This window comes from Manis javanica, chromosome 13 (genome assembly GCF_040802235.1).
Source record: "Manis javanica isolate MJ-LG chromosome 13, MJ_LKY, whole genome shotgun sequence".
NCBI classification, from domain to species: domain Eukaryota; kingdom Metazoa; phylum Chordata; class Mammalia; order Pholidota; family Manidae; genus Manis; species Manis javanica.
In genome coordinates, this window is record NC_133168.1 from 10,440,891 (window position 1) to 10,461,105 (window position 20,215).

A 20,215-nucleotide genomic window follows, 5' to 3' on the forward strand; every position below is an offset into this window, starting at 1 on the left:
TCTAGCCAGTGTACCTGGGTCAATTCATCTGCATCATTTCCTAGGAATGCCAGTGGCAAATGACCTTTTATATGATATACTGTAACTGTTTTAATCTGACCAGAGGTCCATAAGTCTTACAACTTGCCCCCAAAGGGGTCAGTTACCAACCATCCAGTTGGCATGGTACCATGTTGGTAGCCACAGAATTAAGCCTTGATAGACATCCCAGCCATCAGTGCAGACAGTTAGTGGGGAGGGCTCCTGGGCGGTCACAAGCCACACTGCCTGCAACTCTGCCCATTGACTGCTCTTCCCCTCACCATCTTCCATCTATACCGTCTCAGTCTTAGGATGGAAATCTATGGCCCTCCATTTTAGGGGCTGTCCACGGCTGTAGCCATCTGTGTACCATGCATCTTCAGATACAGGGCTTTTTCCCTCCCAATAAAGGCTCTCTGCTACTAATGGCTCTAATGCAAATTCTTCCTGCCATTCATTGGTATGTCAGTGGAAAAGAAGTTATTAGCAAGATCCACGACATAATGATATGTTCCTTGTTCATGACTAAAGGTGTCCATAAGACCTGCAATAGAGGGGATGACAGCATGCAAAGGGAATATGTCTCTATTCAGTGTTGTGTAATCCACAGTCATTTGCAAGAGCCATCCAGCTTTTTACTGGCCACACCAGGGAATTAAAAGGACTATGGTGTACCCACCCTCTCCAGTTCCTGGAAGGTTTCTCCAAGCATTTCTTTATGACCTCCAGGCAATTCATATTGTTTGGTATTAGTCCCTTGCTGAGGCACAGGCAAAGTTATGGCTGGGTGCTTAGCATGTCCCCTCAGAACTGCCTTCACCACATGTACCCTCAGTCAGAACTCACCTGCAGTGGTCTGCAACCCCAGGCCCTGCAGGATATCTATCCTAAAAATATATTCAGGGATGGGAGGGATATACACAGTATACTCCTTTGAGGGTAGATGCCCTATTGCCAGTGGGATTCTGGCTTGTTCCAGTGAACCTTATGCCCATATCCATCTATAATATCCGGGGTCCAAGGAAACTTCTCATGGTTGCCATAAATCAGTGAGCATTCAGCTCCTGTGTCCACCAGAGCCAAGGCATGCACGTTCATTGGGGACCAATGAATTGATATTTCAACATGTGGTGTCTGTTCCCCACTGGGTACCCCAAGGCAAGTGCCTAGACCCTCCCCTCAGTCAATCCTCGTGGCCTAATCAGCTTCCTGTGTGGGTTCAGGTGAGGCTGGCTCACTCCCCACCAGGAAGTCTTGCAGGCACACAGGCTGGATGTGTGGCTTTGTCTCCAGCCTCTGTTTCTTGGTCCCCAACAACTGAAACTGCTGCTCCAGCTTCAGCTGCTGCCACAGCTCCAGTACGATTTTATTTGACTTCCCATCCAATTTCTCTTTGCTCCTGCCTTTGACAAACCAGCTCACATCTGGGTTCTCATGACCTTCTGGGGCTCCTTAAGCCCTTCCTCTCCGTAGCTAACCATACTCCCCTCCATGCCTGCATTGCTTCAGCCTCTCCCAGATCTTCCCAGTACGGGTAACTTCATTTATGGGTTGCCTTAAGTGAGGGGCAAGAATGGCCACTAAAGGCCCAAAGAGGGACAAGGGAGCCATTTGCGGCATCATATCCCTCATCCCACCATAAATATCTCCTCATCTGGGCCATAATTTACTGGGTTATAAATGGCATTTTTTCATGCCCAACTCCTTTAACACCTGTTGAAATTCAGTGTACGTCTGCCATTCTGTGGGGGGAGGGGGGGAGATGGTAAGTCACTGTGTTTGGGCCATAAAGTGTGAAATGTGGCCATTACCCACTTGAGAAGTGAATGATTCCTTGGGGTCTGGTGTGTACTCTGTGGTCAACTGCCCTAAGGCAGGATATTTGTCAGGGAGGCCAGCTTTCCTATCTCTGAGCCAGACAGAATGATCCCATCCACCCCTACATCCCAAAGGCACAGAAGCCAGGCTTATATGGACTCCAAGGGGGTCCGCTGAAACTGGGAGCCCAAATCTACCAGCTCTGCCTGTGAGCAGGGGCAGAGCATGGGGTACTCCCAGACCCCCTCTTCTGCTGCACCTCTTCTGGAGGAAACCACGGCTGGGGTGCTCCCAGACCCCCTCTTCTGCTGCACCTCTTCTGGAGGAAACCACGGCTGTCGCATCTTTATTTTCTTGACTACAACTGGGCAGGAATTCAATAGAGCAGGGGTTGGTGCCTCCGGCACCACCTGTACCCCCTTGTTCTCCTCCGGTTCCTTCACCATTTCTGGGGCTGATGGCAGCCCTCTTGCTCTACCAAGCACCTCCTCTGCTACACCCTTGCCTTCTACACGGTGCCTCGCAGTGACGCTATCTCAGTCTTCAACCGCTCTTACCTTCTCAATATGTTGCAGGTTAGGGGGCAGAGAAAATTCCCATACTAATGGAAGAGTCAGAATTCACAGGGTAAATGGGGAATGGAGATGGGTGAACAGTTAGCAGGAGTCTGTGTATTCACTGAGCAAATGCTTACTGAGCACCAACTATGTGGTAGGCATAGTCATTGGTGTTGGGAATCCAGTTGTGAATTAGCCAGACAAACATTCCTGCCTCATGAGAGCTGTTGGTGGTTTGGAAGAGTTGGAGAGAAGTGACCTGATAGGAACGACATGGGAGTTAAAATGGACAGTTCTTGGGGGAAGGCATGAGTTATATCAGAGGGAGGAAGATGTCAGGGTGACTCTGAGGTTTCTGGCTTGTATAACCTAGTAACAGTGTGGGAACTGGTGTGGGGTAGCTTACAGGGGGAGGCACATCCCCATAAGTTTAACTGGACTTGCAGAGTTTGAGGTGCTTTTGAGAGACCCAAGTGGAAATGTTAAATGAGCAATTGGATGCATGAGGCTGGAGCACAGAAGGAAGGTCTGGGCCATTGAAACACACTTGTCAGGTACCTACATACATAAGCAGGGCAGGGAGGAAATTCCTTGTGACATGAGAAGAAAAGAACCAAACTTTTAAACCTTTTTCTTTTTCTATGTGTATTTCTCAAAGTAAGACTAAATTATATTTCTTTTAATTAGCGTGAGGATTTCAACGTGAATACCCATGTACCCTCCCTCAGGTGTACAAAACAAGACTTGTTTTCATCCTTGTCCAGTCCAGCTAGTTTACAGGTGATAAAGGAGATAATCAGGTTCATAGCAGTTATAAATCTAGGCAGGCTTATGATTTGTTTTAAGATTCCAGGTTCAACATCTACTAATAAGACTGGGTATTTCTTTCCAAATATTGAATTTTTAGTCCAACACCATTGTGAGAAACATCAAGGGCAGGTAAGTAATGAATCTCTGGGAGCTATTTCAAAAAGGCTGATGAAATTCTGTTGGCCTGCATTTTCCAGTAAGAGTCTCAAGGCAGGTCAAGGTTCTCAGCAGAACAACGACCTAGTGAATGAGAACCAAAGAATAAGAAATAGAAATAAGAGACAAAAGGAATGGGAACAAAACCTGTCACCATGGGGCTTGTCATTTCTTGTGCTCTTTGTATTTCTAGAAAGGTTTTCAGAAGGTTAACCACCTCTTAGCCACTTAAAAAACACATTTTTCCAGTTTTTAATTATAATTAAGTTACTCTTCTATTAAATGCTAACCTTTCTTGCTACTTGAGTTTCAGTTTTAATTGTCATCAGAGGTCACTTAGAATATTCTCCTCTGAAACAGAGCCCTTGCTGACATTTAGTTTAATTTCTCAGTAGTTGTGGGGAAAGTAAGATGAATGCAAATAAGTCCTCATGCTTAATAATCTAATTTTAAAAATGTCCATGGGAGAACTAAGTGTTCCTTTGAACATTAGTGAGAAAAATTTGTTTTTTCTGAATATTCTGTTTGAAATTAGAAATACACTGGGGATAGAACAGTGTTATAAATAGACCACTGCTTTGGTTCATATTAAAAATGTGCAGACAGCATTTGTCCCCCTTTAGTTTTATTGAGTTTTAAGTTAGATACACCTTGAAAATAAGTGAAATTTTTATTCAATGACAGTTTTCTCTTTATAAAACTAACTTTAAACTAGCCCCCTCCTACCCCAGCCTCTCACTTGATTGTTGCATGTTCCCTTTTTGATTAGTTTGTTCAAAGCCTCCTTCTACTCTTCCTATGGATAAACCAAAAACAATAGATTTCAGCTGAAAAATAAAGACATTGCTATCAAGGTCAAATTTATTTATGGACTCTTCTTTTTAGTTAGAAAGCAGGCTGTCCAATGAAAATGATTGCTTTTTTTTTTAATAATATAAAGTTGAAATTTGGGCTACTGCTGAGGTGAAATGACCGGTTCTTTATTTCTATTTCTACCTACTTCACAACAAAACTCGTTTCCTTGGAGTATATTTGCTTCCACCCTGGTGTGTTGTCTACCATCCCCTTTACTAATTAGAATTTCTAGACCTGTAGTAAGACCCTAATATAAAGAATATGGGTTCATGTGTACATATCTTTCCTCTTATTTTTCAATTTTTTTTGTTTTTGAACTGAGTGAGAGGGAAGATGGGGGTAGAGGCAGGAAGACTTTGGGACCAAGTAAAATTCTTCTTGGCTAAAAGTTTGGCAGACATCAGAGAAGGCTTCACCACTTCTCTCTAGCACAGCCTCTGACGCAGAATGGGGAAGAGATGCTCAGCACACCGACAAGAGCCCGCAGAAAGCCTCTCTCTTGAGCTTTCCCTTTCCTTTAGACTTAAACTTTAGGACAAAATCAGACAGTCTAAGTAAGGCTGGTATTTCACACTCTCACCTGGTTTTGTTCCACTGTGTTAGTAATGAATTTGCCAGAACACTTGGTTTTTTCCTTTAGTCCTCTCTTGGCCGTTACCGGCAGCCAGTTACGTGTTTACTTGGCTGCTTGAGGGACAGGAGAGTCGTGGAGCGGCGGGTATTCCGGAGTGTTGCTGTTTGGCCCTTCCCAGCAGCCTGGGCTCAGGGGACTCAAGGCTAATCATTGGAGGGCTGATCTCAGTGGTCCCAGTCAGCTAGGACCCAGATAGTGGGGGGCCTCTGATGGGGGCCCTGAGAAGTCTGTACCTGGCCATTTGCTGGGCCCATTTGTCGAGAGGATCCACAAACTGGATGGTTTGCTGCTCACCTTCTTCATGGGTAACGGGTGCTATAGTTTCTGCGTTTTTAAACATCAGTAGAGTACACAGCTTTTAGGCCTGATAGGTTCCAAAGAAGACAGGCTGCAGCCTGCATCCTCAAGGACTTTTATACAGGAAGAAGGTGAGGGAAAGAGTGGCTGATTAATGAAGGCTTGCGTTTAATGTGAAAAAAAATTCTACAAAAAATGAAGTAAATAAGGAAATTGTATTTTGCACACTTACTTTCACACTGAAGAGGAAATCATTTTTGTCCATTTGGTGTATATTCTTCTACCTGTCTGTCTAAACATATACATATACATGTGTGTGTGTGTGTATATATATATACACATATATACACACACATACATACACATATACACATATGTGCATATGTCTATATACATACACAACTTTAGTACTAGTTGTATGTCATTCTGCAAGTTCATTTTTTTCATTTGTTGTATGATGAGTGTTCTCTGGTGTCAGTATTATAGATTTATTTGTGGTTTGTGATAGCTGCATGATATTCTCTAGTGTGTGTTACTATAATTCATTTAATTATTATTGATGAGCCTTTCAAAGGGGTCTAGTTTTTCACTCTGAAATAATGCTGCAATAAATACCCTTATCTGCGTGTTTCTGCTGTTATTTCTGTAATACAGAATTCTGGACAATTTTAAACTATTTATTTTTAATACTGAAAAGTACTTCCAGTGTATCCTCCAAAAACTTGAAACACTTTATACTTTCCCCAATGGGTACAGTAGATATATTGATTGCATAAAATAGTTGAAGCACTGTAACAAGATCATGGTTATAATATATTGTATTTTGATGGCACTTTGTATTGTATAACCACTTCCACCTGTCTCGTTTAATTCCTAGAACCACCCTATATGTGGGTTTTTATCTGTCTTTTAATAGGGAGTACACTGAATCCATAGATCACCTTGGGTAATATGGGTATTTTAACAATATTAATGCTTCCACTCCATGAACACAGAATGTCTTTCCATTTATTTGTGTCCTCTTCAGTTTCTTTAACTTTGTTCACGAACGTTTTGGGGAAGAACAAGAGTGGAGAAAGAGGTTGATTGACCTTTGTAGTATGGGCCATCTTATTTACCTGATTGTTTAGCCCCTTCTTTTTGTGGTTGCTGTTTGGTGAGCATTTACCTGACCAGCCAGCCAAACCATCAGCTCCTGTCCGTGGATGAGTGTCGATCTGTACTTCTGGCATGTCTCCTTCAAAATGAACAATCCAGCATGCTGTTCAAAGTTTTCCCCACTGGGAGGTTTTCCCTTTTCCATGTCCTTCAGGGCTCCTGAGTAGGACTGCAGTACCACAGCTCTTACTCTTGGGCAGCACCAGTATGGTATACAGAACCATCTCTGAATCAGGCCTGAATTTTTCTTCTTCAGTTGGTCAGAAGTAATTCTTCTCAGTAATGCCACAGGCAAAGTTTGAAGAGAGAATCAATGCATCAAGAATAGGAGTTGCCGGAATCTGAGCCACTTGCTCATGTTACCTAAGTACCTGCCAGGCCTGAGTTCGTATATATATACTTCTCCCACTTAAGGTTGAAGTGCGCTGCATACACCCAACTTTGTGGCCTTGGCTGGCCAGCCAATACTAACGGAGGGCTTATTTTACGTAGCTCTGTTCTAAAATCCTAAAGGTCTGTGTTGGGATTCACCACGGTGGGCCTGTCAAATGCTGCACAGAATCCCTGTCTACCCCAGAGACTTGAAACACCAGTGAATCTGTTGGGTCACAGGGCCCAAGGGGCAGAACAGCTTCCACGGCAGCCTGGGCCTGTTGCTGAGCCTTCTTTTATTAAATGTTCCTCTCAAACCTGGTGGCTTTTCCTAGGTATTTGACAAATAGGTCAGAATAACATACCCTAATAAAGTATTTGATGCCTTCAAAACCCAAAAAAGCCTACTAGGTGTTGTGACTATGAGTGGTAGGAGGAGCCAGCTATCTTGGAAGAGATATCTTGACATAACGCAAAACCCCTAGACAATTTACAAAGATGGCAGGCTTTTGAAATTTTATAGGAATCTTTCCCCACCCTCTGGAATACATGTATCTTATCAAGGTGTACAGGGTAGTTAGTACTTATTGCTCAGTTAGCACAAAATGGAAAGCATGACATTCCATGGAATCAAGAAGCAATAGTGGTCCTTATGGACTGGATTTTGAAAGTGTGCTGGATTGTTGAGAGAGCCCTGAGGTGGATCAAGTAGGACTTGCTAGGCACCCAGTAGGGTGCCAGCTGGAGACAAACTGCTCAGGTGGTCTTTACTACCATGTATAAAGAAAAAAAATCAATACCGTTAATTTTCCAGATCAATAGCTGTGTACCAGATGTCAGAGAATGGACTGGTGAACTCCAGCAACAAAGTCACATCTGGTATAGCATCTGCATTCACAAAATCCACCTGTTCTCCAGAAGGCCAAATAGGCAAGTTGAATGTGGATGTGAAGGAATAATAATTACCTTCATCCTTGAAGTCCTTGATGTGACCCTAATTTCTGCAATCTCTATAGGAAAGAAGTGATGCTTTTGGTTGAGTATCTTCATAGGTAGAGGTAGTTCTAAGAGTGTGCACTCGACCTTTCTTACTGTTAGAGTTTACTCCACCCACCAGGGAACCAATGAGAGATCCTGTAGTTGCTCAACGTATGTCTCTTCCAACACTGCATTTCAGAACTGGGAAAATAATGATGGCATGAATTCTGGGATGAGCAGGAGTTGAAGTGAGCCCAACGTCTATTAATCACTTGATCTCCATAAGCCTTTACTCTTGAAAGGTGGAACACAGTAGTACCCTTTGGGGTCTCCAGGAATGATTATCAGTTCAGAGCTTCCACAAAACTGATTATTTCTCCTTCCTCCATGTATAGTTCCTCTGGTAATTGGGGGAGTTCAGGTTTTTGAGGAAGGCCGGGAGGAAGATTAGCAGTGTACCTTTTTATGGCTGACCAGCAAGTTCCTTCATCAAGGGAACCTGGCTTTCTTTTACTCATGGGGCTCTAGGTCTGTGTCCTCGCTCAAATTTGGATATTGATGTGGGTCACATATCTTTCTATTTTTTAGCCTTGCTGTTCATACAGATCAAGTAGGACTTTATGGGTTTGTCCCTGTTTCCCTCTTAGAGACACCATGGTCAAATACCAACGACCTCTTGCAGGTCAGACTGTTCTGATTTTAGCTTTTGCTTTGTTGCCTGATAACATGGTAACTATGCTCACCTCATCTCTGGTTAAGTTCTGTCCCACAGCCCCTGGACCCAGGGATACTGTCATCCCCATTCAATTCAGGAACCCACTTCTCGGATGGCAGCATTGCCCATTGTCACTGCTCATCTGCAGAGAACACCTTGCAGAGATCTTCAAGGAGGCTACTGGCCTCTCAACTGGTGTGTCTCTCAAAGTCCTGGTGAAGGCAGTGCCCTCTGGGTCCTACCATGTTACACCATTAGAGGTGGGTGAGCAGGTCTTACATGGAAAATCCAGTTCAGCCTTCCTAGTCTTTGGATAGCTTCCTCTATACCCGGGATTTCAGTGTCATGTCACCATAAAGTGACCTTTGAAACCAGGCTTCAGTCAAACTAAACTGCTAGAGCCATTTTCAACCACTTGAGCTAACACAGAGGATCTAGAATTTGTTTAGTATACCTATGTCAATAAATTTGATCTGATCAAATATTATATTCCTACTAACCTCACACAATGCCTACCCTCTGAATCCATTTTCATATGTATTTCCTGGTTTCTGTCTATGTAAAATGGGAAAAATCTGAATTTCTTTTGAAGTGAATGGTTCTTCTTTCTAGGTCACATTTTGTATTTCATCTTTGGGATTCTTCTGGGACTTGAGTCTGGTTGTAGGTCTAGAAACAGAGCTACCAAATAGAGGCGGGGAGGCAGAGTCCTTATGAAGAGCAGAAGTCCCTTGCAAAGAATTACCTTAGGTGAGGCCCTTACTGATTGTTCAGGTAAGGAGAAACTAACCTCATTAGATGGGGGAGGAAAGACTATTTCTATTTGCAAGGAAGACTCTGCAGAACAAAGTTCTCAGCTCCATCAGAGTCCCCATATCTCCCCACCCCAATTTTTCAGCCTCTGCTCCTTCCCAATCAATGCCTTGACTTAAACAGAAGAGATGCTATTAAGGTTGTGAATCTAATTTTCATCTCAATATAGCTACTCACAGGAATGGACTTTAGTTTAGTTTTCAGAAATCTCATCTCTGGAGCTATAGAATATAAAAATTTATTTCATGGTGGTTAAAGAAGCTTGAAAATTCCTCATCTAATCTTTGAGTTTACCATTTAAAATCCTCAATTTACCTTTTTTCCTTCCTGCAAATTGTGGGACCCACCACAGATTACAGAATTAGGTGCAAGGGGTGGGGCTCAGCAGTCTGTATTTTAACAGGTGTTCCACGTGATTCTAATGTACCCTTAACTTTGAGACCCACTGATGTAGAACAACACCTTCAAAATTCTCAGAGAAAATTATTTTCAACTGAGCATTCTAAACCAAGATAATTAACACAAACAGAATAATGACTTATTCAAACATACAGGGCCTCAAAAATGTACTTCCCTTGTGCATAAGCAATTGGAGAAACAGTCTGTGGAAAAGAAAGAAGTAAACAATGGAATCAGTGAAGTGGATGACAGAAGGCCGAGGAAATATGGAAGTCAGGGGCCGAAGGCAGAAAGGAGGATCTCCAAGATGGTAGGAAAGGGATATTTGGGGACATCAGAAAGTAACCATTCTAGAAAGGGACAGGAGGACAAAGATAGGACTCTGAGATAAAAACACAGCTGATAAATTTGATCTTTCAAAATATAATACTTTTGGTATAAAATCTAGCTGGTGGAGCGAGTGAAAAAATAGACAGTTATTTTAAAAATAAAAAATAAGATACATATATGCACACATTCACACATAGTTTATAAAGTTTTTCTTACTTAGAAAATGTGAGACTCTTCACTGAATGCCAAACAAAGACTCAGGTACCTTGGGTTTCACCTTAGGACTGTTAGGCAAATATTACTGACTGAAGCTAATTTTCTGGTTCTCATGTTGCTAACTGTCCCATTTCTTTTGGAAATATAAATTTTAAGTATAAAGCTTTTATTTCAACTTATGGAAAATTCAAGCGAAACTTGAAGTGACAATGGTATTTGATGAGAAGTGTTGAGAGGAAAGAATCCTTTAACATAATTAATTACTTTGAACATTCAGAAGGACGGCTTTGGTTTTTATGCTTCTCAGTAAGAAAAGGAAGAGGGTCGGAGAATAATTACATTCTGGTGAGCCAGGAGTGTAGTCAGTGAAATGTGTGGTGCAGATACCCGGGGCAAAGGCGGTAATAAGTCCATGCATGCTATACTCCCTGATATTATAATGTCTGCTTCTTGTCCTTATGTTTAACTACAAAATTACTTTTTGTTTAATCCCTTTGTAGACTCATGTGTGAGGGAAATTGACTATAAGTACGTACCAAAAAGCTGATTAAAAGTTCCGAGTACATGGGGTGGGCTTGACGGTGGGTGGGCTTCAGTATATAGGGTGACTCTGCACCAAGCTGGTATTTTCTTGGGGTACCTCCAAATGTTAATATCTAGAATTTTTTCATCTAGAGTTTATAAGTTACTGGAAGAGGGAAGCCCTTTGGTCCTGCATGGGTAGCATATGCCTGGCTGCTGGCACTCGGGCACTAGGTTCTCATGTGGAATGGGCAGACATTCACTCAGTCCCAGTGTTTTCAGCCCTATACTGATTTTTCTCTAGTTTGGTGCTTACTGGTTCCATTATGCCATAGAGTTGGGCTGCTGGACTGGAAGTATGTGCTTTCATGTGGTTGCTCAAAGGAAGGACAGACATCTGGGTGTGGAGTGGGGTTCCAGTGGCTCTGTATACAGGTTTTTCATTGCGCTTTCCAGTTTTTAGCCCCACCCACCCTTTCTGGGGTAACAGGTGCCCCCGAACCCAGAGCTTCTCTGAGGATCTGCAGGGTGTCAGCTTCTTCCTGGAAGCACTGAGGATAAAGAATCTGTTCTGTTCAGTCAGTTTCTACACCACCATCTGCTTTTTGCCTTAAATCATTAAAAAAAGAAACCTTACCTATTGGTGTGTCTCTTTCATACCTCTTGTTTTTTAGGTTGTACATTTTGTTTAAAAAGCCCCTTTACTCTCATTTCAGTGTGATTTTGAGATGCAGGGTCTATGGTCAGTCTGCCTTGTGTAACCAGAAATCCAGGCACCATTTGTTCTTTACTGTTTCTCTGGTGCCTGGCACTTACTGGGTTTTTGAATAGATATTCGATGAATAAATAATTGAATGAGTTGAGTAAGAAGCTTTTATAGTAACAGGAGACTTAATATTATGACTTTGTATGTATTTATGTCAACCTAAAAAGCATCTTTTAAATGCTGATTTTGCTTTGGTGCCATTCTATTTTTTGTTTTTGTTACTCAACATGATCAAGGAAACTAAATGTTTTAAAGTATAGCCATCAGTACAATGAGAAGGCAACTTACTGAATGGGAGAAAATATTTGTAATCATATATTTGATACAGGTTAATATCCAAAATTTGTAAAGAACTCATACAGTTCAATAGAAAAAAGACAAACAGTGCTATTTAAAAATGGGCAGATCTCAGTAGACCTTCTTCTAAAGAAGATGTGTATATGGCCAAAAGGTACATGAAGAGATGCTTAATATCACTAGTCACTAAGGGAATGTAAACCAAACCCGCAAAGAGATACCACCTCACACCTGTTAGAGTGGCTATTATCAAAAAGACAAGAAATAAGAAATGTTGGTGAGGATGTGGAGGAAAGGGTACCCGTGTGCACTGTTATTCGGAAAGTAAATTGGTGCAGCCACTGTGGAAAACAGTATGGTGGTTCCTCCATAAAAATAAAAAATAGAGGTACCATATTATCCAACAATTGACTTTTAGGTATTTTTCTGAAGAAAATGAAAACACTAACTTGAAAAGATATCTGCACCCCTATGTTCATTGCAGCATTATTTGCAGTGGTAACTACTACCAAAATACTCCTCAATGGAAGAATGGATAAAGAAATTGTGGTATATATACAGTGGAATATTATTGATCCATAAAAAAGAATGAAATCTTGACATTTGCAACAACATGGATGGACCTTGAGGACATTTTGCGAAGTGAAACAAGTCAGACAAAGACAAATACCATGTGGTCTCTCTCATATGTGGAATCTTAAGAAAGAAAACAAATAAACTTCCACCATCCCAAAAAACAACCAAGTTCATAGATACAGATTGATGAACAGATGAGTGGTTGTCAGAGGTGGGGGGTGCAAGTGGGTGAAATTGGTGAAGGGGGTCAAAAGGTACATACTTCCAGTTATAAAATTAATAATTCATGGGACTCATGCAACATGGCAACTATTGTTAATAATAATAATACTGTTTGCATGTTTGAAAGTTAGTATAAGAGTAGATCTTAAAAATTCTCACAAGAAAATTTTTATTGTAGTTCTGCATGGTGGTGTTTTTAACAAGACTTATTGTGGTGATTCTTTTTACAGTGTATTCAATTATTGAATCATTATTATGTTTACAACTGAGACTAAATTAATGTTATATGTTAATTATACTTCAATAAATTAATAAAAAATAAAGTGTGAACTACTTCAGGATAGATATATGTGTATTTACTGGGTCAAGCACAATTATGGCTGTTACATTAGGCATAAGATATGCATCCACCTATTTATAATTTTCCTCTAGACTTAGACTTGTATTGAAGCTGATTTATGTAGCAAGCAATGTCTTCATTCCTACTTGTATGTATATTTAGTGGTAGTTCTAAAGAGTCTTACGGTGATTTTGGTGTAAAACTCTCCAACTACCACTTCCCCCTACCCATTGACCCTTTGTGGTTAATAAAGCTTGAGAGTCATTGGCTTAATGTGGCATCTTACCCAGGTATGTTTCGCATTTCAAAGAGAATATGTGAGGATGGATAAAATCTAGTAGGGGCAAAGAAATTAAGCTATGAAAGTGAGAGTGAATAGTAAAATCAACATTTTGAACAAACAGATTAATATTCTCCTTATTTACAGAGGCAGCCCTGGATAACAAAGAGGGATTATAGATACACGAATGGTAGAGAGTTGTGATTTGGCTACAGTGCTGGATTTAACCTTCCATGCATTTATATTCTTCCCAGTCTTTGAGATTTATTAAAGGAATTTATTTAAGAGTTCTCATGAAAGATGGAAGGAAGAATGCACCACACAAAAGTGGGTTAGTAAGATAGTAGAGTAAGTCCCTTACAGAAAACTCTACAGAGTTGCACTAATTGGTAAGAAGTTGGGGAAAAGGATAAGAGAAAGGTGATAAACTTTTTGGGGCAAGAAAACCAAATATCTGTAAATTTTCTGGAATAGATTGTCTACACCTGAATATTTTTCCAGTGATCTCCTTTAGAATCTCCATCTTTATTATTTGGTTGATATCTTCTTTCAAGTTGCTAATATATGATAAAGTCAGTTTTAGGGAGAAGAAACTGAGAAGGCAGAAGTCTATGTATTTGACCATAAAGGACGGAAATGGGTGGACATGGGAACGAAGAGAGAATGATGAGCAGAAGGCTTTAGAAAACAGTCTTGAAAATATGGCCGAGACATTTTACATATCATTTTTCTTCTTTTGAATAACTTCTTCAGTATGCTTTGTGGTGGGTTATCTGGGAGGAGACATAAAAAAATAGAAAGCTGGGAAACTGTTTCAGAAAATAAACTAGTACCTACTTCTAAGGGTGGTAGAACAAAAGTATGTGATTATCTTGATTAAATAGGAAACTTGAGTTCATGGCCCAGTAGTTCTGCGCTAATGTAAAAATGGAATATGAACCTGTACCAAAGAACTAATAAGAAACACATTAGTATTCTCAGGAGAACTAGATAATCAAATATGTATTAATGTTTTATATGCTGCTACTGGAAGTTTAAAAGAAAAATTAACCATAAGGTTATAGCTCTTACCTTTGAGGCAGTAGTACATTTTGATTCTTTTTACTTTCATTTTGTATGTGAATGTCATGATATTTCCATCATGGTTGACTAAATATAATGGAAGGAGGTGCTGACTAAGCTAGAGACCTAAGTATTCTTAAAGAGTTTAAAAGAGCAAAACATCCTTCATGATGAAAGGTAAGAAGACAAATGTTATTCACAAAGCCCATTGCTCATTGACTTTTTGTGTTTTGGCCTTGTTCTTAGGCAAAAGGACTCCCATGGAAGAGGGAACTCTTCGTCCGTTTTCCAGAATGCGTTTCCAAGCTCATCAGTGCAACATGATACTGCTGCTATGTGTTGAAATGCTTGAAGAACACCCACTTCTCTGCTGGCACCTTCCGTCCTACTGAAACCATGGTCTTCTCAGAAGTGTTGACTGTGTCCCATACTGGGACAACCAACACAACATTCGTAGTCTATGAAAACACATACGTGAATATCACGCTCCCTCCACCATTCCAACACCCTGGCATCGGTCCACTGCTTAGATACGGTCTTGAAACCACGACTCCCACTGGGATGAGTTCCTTGGGGGTGAATAGCACAGCTGTACCCCCAACACCAGCAGCTTTTAAGAGCCTAAACTTGCCTCTCCAGATCATCCTTTCTGCTATAATGATATTTATACTGTTTGTGTCTTTTCTTGGGAACTTGGTTGTTTGCCTCATGGTTTACCAAAAAGCTGCCATGCGTTCTGCCATTAACATCCTCCTTGCCAGCCTGGCATTTGCAGACATGTTGCTTGCAGTGCTGAACATGCCCTTTGCCTTGGTGACTATTCTTACGACCAGGTGGATTTTTGGGAAGTTCTTCTGTAGGGTATCTGCTATGTTTTTCTGGTTGTTTGTGATAGAGGGAGTAGCCATCCTGCTCATCATTAGCATTGATAGATTCCTTATTATAGTCCAGAGGCAGGATAAGCTGAACCCCTACAGGGCTAAGGCTCTGATCGCAGTTTCCTGGGCAACTTCTTTTTGCATAGCTTTTCCTTTGGCTGTAGGAAACCCCGATCTGCAGATTCCTTCCAGAGCCCCCCAGTGCGTGTTTGGGTACACAACCAATCCAGGTTACCAAGCTTATGTGATTTTGATTTCTCTCATTTCTTTCTTCATACCCTTCCTGGTGATACTGTATTCATTTATGGGCATCCTCAACACCCTTCGGCACAATGCCTTGAGGATCCATAGCTACCCTGAGGGTATATGTCTCAGCCAGGCCAGCAAACTGGGTCTCATGAGCCTACAGAGACCCTTCCAGATGAGCATTGACATGGGCTTTAAAACGCGTGCCTTCACCACCATCCTGATTCTCTTTGCGGTCTTCATTGTCTGCTGGGCCCCATTCACCACTTACAGCCTTGTGGCAACGTTCAGCAAGCACTTTTACTACAAGCACAACTTTTTTGAGATTAGCACCTGGCTGCTCTGGCTCTGCTACCTCAAGTCTGCATTGAACCCGCTGATTTACTACTGGAGGATCAAGAAATTCCATGACGCCTGCCTGGACATGATGCCTAAGTCCTTTAAGTTTTTGCCACGGCTCCCTGGTAACACAAGGCGACGGATACGCCCCAGCGCCGTCTACGTGTGTGGGGAACATCGGACGGTGGTGTGAATACCGGCATGGCCTGACGTTTTGGGCCACAGTCATTCTCTACCTGACTTTGAATTTTCTTTCACATGGCTCTCCACTTACACTTGTTTTCTTTATAGGGTCTGTGTGTAAGGGTGTGTATGCAGTGTAAAGAAAGAATGGTGGTTATAATTCTCTTACCAAGAATACACATAGGGACGTAATCACAGATGTTACCTCCAGGGTTCAAGCAACACATCCTCAATTTAGGGTGGGAAGATGGCTTTTTTTTTCTTTGATTGGTTTTATTTTTGAAGGAGGAATCAGGATTGTGCTTTACTGAGCCTGCAGTTACATTGAACTCCAGGTGTTTTGTATGCTGCTAAGTTGAGTTTATCAGTTAGTTTTTTTTTTCTGGAAGACACTGCTGCTTAACGCCATCATACTGGAGCCAAAAACCACTTTTACATCTCAGTAGATAAATATTTACTTTTATTTAAATATATAACCCAAGGGGGTTAGAGACATTTTAAAGGTCATTGCTATTTACTTTGGTGCACTTTAAGAAACAATGTACAAACTAATTCAGTCGTAAATTGTTTTTATACATGACACATTGTGCTTTAGGAAATATTGCATTATCATTTCCAGGAAGATAGTTTTTGAAAAATGTTTTGTCTGCATGTATGGTTCTAAAGAAGAGAACATAAAAATACAGAAATTTTTCTAAGCACAAAAGCAATTCTTTAGGGCGATAGGGCAAAGTTGAGGAGACAGAACCCTTGCAAATTTAAATGGGATGCAGTGAAGGGGTGGCTGCTGCTGGCTGTGGTGTTTCCTTTTACTCAAGGATTCTCACCGAGTCCAGGACAGTGAAGGGTCTACCATTTCTTGAACACCTACTGTGTGCCAGGCACTGTGCTTCATTGTATCCTCATAGCATCCTATGAGGTAGGTATTATTTCTTCCATTTTTATAGACGAGGAAAGCAAATCTCAGAGAGACGAAAATCCTGTCCAAGGTTAGTGGTAGAACTGGGACCCCCAAAAATCTGTCAGAGTCCTGAAACTGTGCTCTATTCCACTGCGCCACACGTAACATCAGTCATACATGTTTCATAGTCAAGAGGCACTGCTGTGTGTCCTCTAATTTTTTTTTTTAGACTGAAACCTTCCTTTTAAAAATAAGTTCACTTTATTTTTAATTACCAAAAGACATGTGAAACCGTTACAGAAAGTCTGGAAAATGGAAAGAAATAAAAGCACTCGCAACTACCCTTTTATATTGGAATTTAAACATTTTAGCTAAGTAGGGCTGTAAGGAGAGAAGGTGATTTTTTTTGGTTTGGTAAAACAAGTGACTGACAACTGTAGAGAACTTAAATCCTGCATGTAGGTCTTGGCCACGCAGGTTCAAGGGTGTCCAGTCATCCACGTGTTTCTAAATGTTCAGGGCAGAACAACAGGATTGCCTGGTGCTTTCCCAGAGCGGAGCTGGAGTCTGTGAGTGTGTTGGAATTGTGTCTCGTACAAAGAAGCAAAAATAAGCATGATTCCAAGCCTAAAGCAACTTTGACAGGACAGGTCTGGGTTTTCAAATTATTTTTTTCTCTTGCTGACCATCTGTCCCTGCCTGGTGCGTCCAGAGCATTTGGTCCGCTTCTCAGAAATCACTGACAGTGCACAGAGCCAACAGATGTGGTCTGCAGATGGAGGCTGTGTGAGGGCTGAGAGTGCAGCCCCTTGGCCTCAGCATGGGCTTTACAAGTAGGGGAGTTAACTAGGAACGCTCTCTGGACTTGGAGTATCTTTTCAGAATTTTAGTGCTTTGTGAGCCAGTGGGACAAATGAGCCTTTATGATTTCTTCAGTTTTATGACCAGAGAGAGTTGAAATCCATGAATCTTGAAGGTCTTGCCGAACTCCAATGTGCTTTCCTCCGTGTGAGGGTGGAGATTTTTGAAGACCCCAGCATCACGGTCTGGTCTCCAGTATTACCTTATATTTTACTTCATTAGCTGTGTCTGAGAATGGAATGTCTGAGGAGCCTGTGGCACGGTGTCAGGAGTTAGGACTCTGAAAGTTTGATGACGTTGCAAGAGATGTAGAAAACCCTTCTCTTAAGGCAATCGTTATGCTATTGGAACTTGTTTTCCAGTTAAAGGACTCTTCTGGGACTCAAGCATATTTAGTCAACAGACTGTTTGGGGATCATCTTCCGAAGACAGTCACCTACCTCTTTGATTTCTGATTTATATTATGCACATGAAAAAAAAAGATTTTGTAGGGATCTTACAGAACACAGAGACACCGTAGTGGATTCTAGTAGCATGTTGAAGGGTGTCATGCTTTCCATTCGCAATACAAACTGGATTTCAAGCAGAGAGGAATAAGTACAGTTGAAATGAGACTTTTCTCTCAGGAAAGTCAGCATGATGTGTATTCATGATACATAGTTTTGGTAGGTCTTGAAACTTCCTTTGTGATGTGATAGGGGTTGACACCCAGCTTTGTTTGCTTCTATGAGCAATGCTTAGGTAATTTTGTGCCGCTTGGAAGGCAGTGCATCATTTGGTGAAAGCTCTGAAATGCCTGCTGAGATGCTCGGTGTTTGTGAAAAGCGACCTTTGTGAGAATTTAGCAACCCCACCACACAGCAGTTCTCTTTACACTGGATAATCTTGATTCAATGACAGTTTACAAATCATTTTGAATGTTTTTATTGTGTATACATTTTGCAAGCTTTAAAAAAAGAGCACTATGGTATACCTTTGAAAAATGTAGGTGCCGAATCCTATGTCACCTATTCTATATTTTCTTGAGGGGAAAAAAAGTACCACTACTAATTACCGCCACTGACTGACAGCATCAGAAATGTTTTTGTTTTTCTTTTCCTTCTGACTAATAAGTAAGAAGCATGAAGAGAGAGTGAAATGTTTGTTGTCAAAAAGAAATCCCTAATAGTGTGGGGAAATGATGGTCAAACCTTAATAGGAGTGTGTGTCTGAATACTCCCAAGGAGCTTGTTGACAGTACCAATTGCGGGTTCCCCAGAGGGTCTGGGTTTGGGCCCAGGGATGCACACTTTCATTTTGTTGAACAGTCTGCCTGACTCTGATGTGTGTGCTCCCTGGTGCAACTTCAGGAAGCACTCCCGTCACAAATATACCCATTTCAATATTGTCTGTTTTATCCAAAAATGTTTGTCTTGCATTGGAAGCCATGCATGCACTACCTCCTAGTGCATGGGTGATCTGTGTCAAGAAACTCGACATATCTTCGTGCCTAAGTTGCCGCACGTGTGTTGGTGCTGGATCTTGCCAGTGTGGGCTCTGCCTTCTATTAACTGGCAAAATTCTGAGAAACCATATCGTTTCACAGTAGAGCAAAGAGAGGGACTTGATATTTGAAAATCATGACTTTTAGGAGTCTGATTCTTCTAGTGCTTTCTTTTATTCTAGAGAAATATTTTTATTGTATGTAACCTCTGAAGAGTATGAGAGAAATGTAAAGATTCATTTAATTCATCTTGCTCTGCTTACACCAGTTGTGTTCAATGGAAGCATGGAGACAATAAAATAACCTCTTTAATCAACGTATTTCAGTGGCTGACAAAGATATTTACTTCTCCTGATCTTTGCTTTTGTTTACATCAAAATATTTATGTATATATCACAGAAAATTTTCTTACATGTTTGACATTTTATTCTACCATAATTTTTAAGTTTAAAGGACTACTGAATTCAAGTTTATTTCCACATAGTCCTGCTAAACTGCCTTCATTGAAAACTCAGTTTTTATAATAAAAAATCAAAGCACATGTTTGTTATTAAAGGTAAATGAAATATCTTTCCTAGACATGTATTGGTACTAGTCCTGTGTAATTAAAATTTATTTATTTTACAATAGTACCTGACCTATGAAAAAAAGCCACTTTGAATTTTGGGTTGTAATATTCAAAATCTAAAAGTATGATTATTTGTGCATATTCTTACTACAACCAGGAAAAGAGCTCCCAATAAGAAAATGAATAAACGTTGAACATTTCTTAAAGTGGAGTTTTCTTTTTAAAGGACTATTTCATCTTAGAAAAATTTTGTCACAAGTAATACTTTCTGTTAAATTAAAATCTGAGTTTAGTTTCAAATCTTGCTTCCTTTGGGTTTTTATTTTCAAATTAGCTTTCAAAGCCAGTACGTTTATAACTATATTCTTGTTTGCAAGTTTTCAGAGTAGTTAAGGATGAGATGAAACTTGGCAAAAGACCATTAGTATTAAGGAACAGTTTTAAGGAATTCTGTCTTGGAGAAGTTTGTAAGTTTTACTGCTGGGTCGTTTAAAACGGGATTGACATTTGGCAAAACAGTGACAATGTCTGTTCCTATTTTGACAAAATGAGTTCATACTGC

At 40.8% G+C, this 20,215-nt stretch overlaps 1 protein-coding gene across 2 annotated transcripts in view; it reads left to right on the plus strand.

Annotated features, from left to right (window-relative positions):
* The window catches only part of GPR63 (G protein-coupled receptor 63), a 51,508-nt gene extending 31,555 nt beyond the window's left edge, over nt 1–19,953 (plus strand). For both annotated transcript variants that reach the window (XM_073220941.1, XM_037001114.2), the window contains one exon: nt 14,441–19,953. In XM_073220941.1, the coding sequence (XP_073077042.1) occupies nt 14,591–15,850 (1,260 nt within the window). In that variant the 5' untranslated portion in view covers nt 14,441–14,590 and the 3' untranslated portion in view covers nt 15,851–19,953. The remainder of the gene's footprint in view (nt 1–14,440) is intronic.
* Nucleotides 19,954–20,215: the final 262 nt, after the last annotated feature.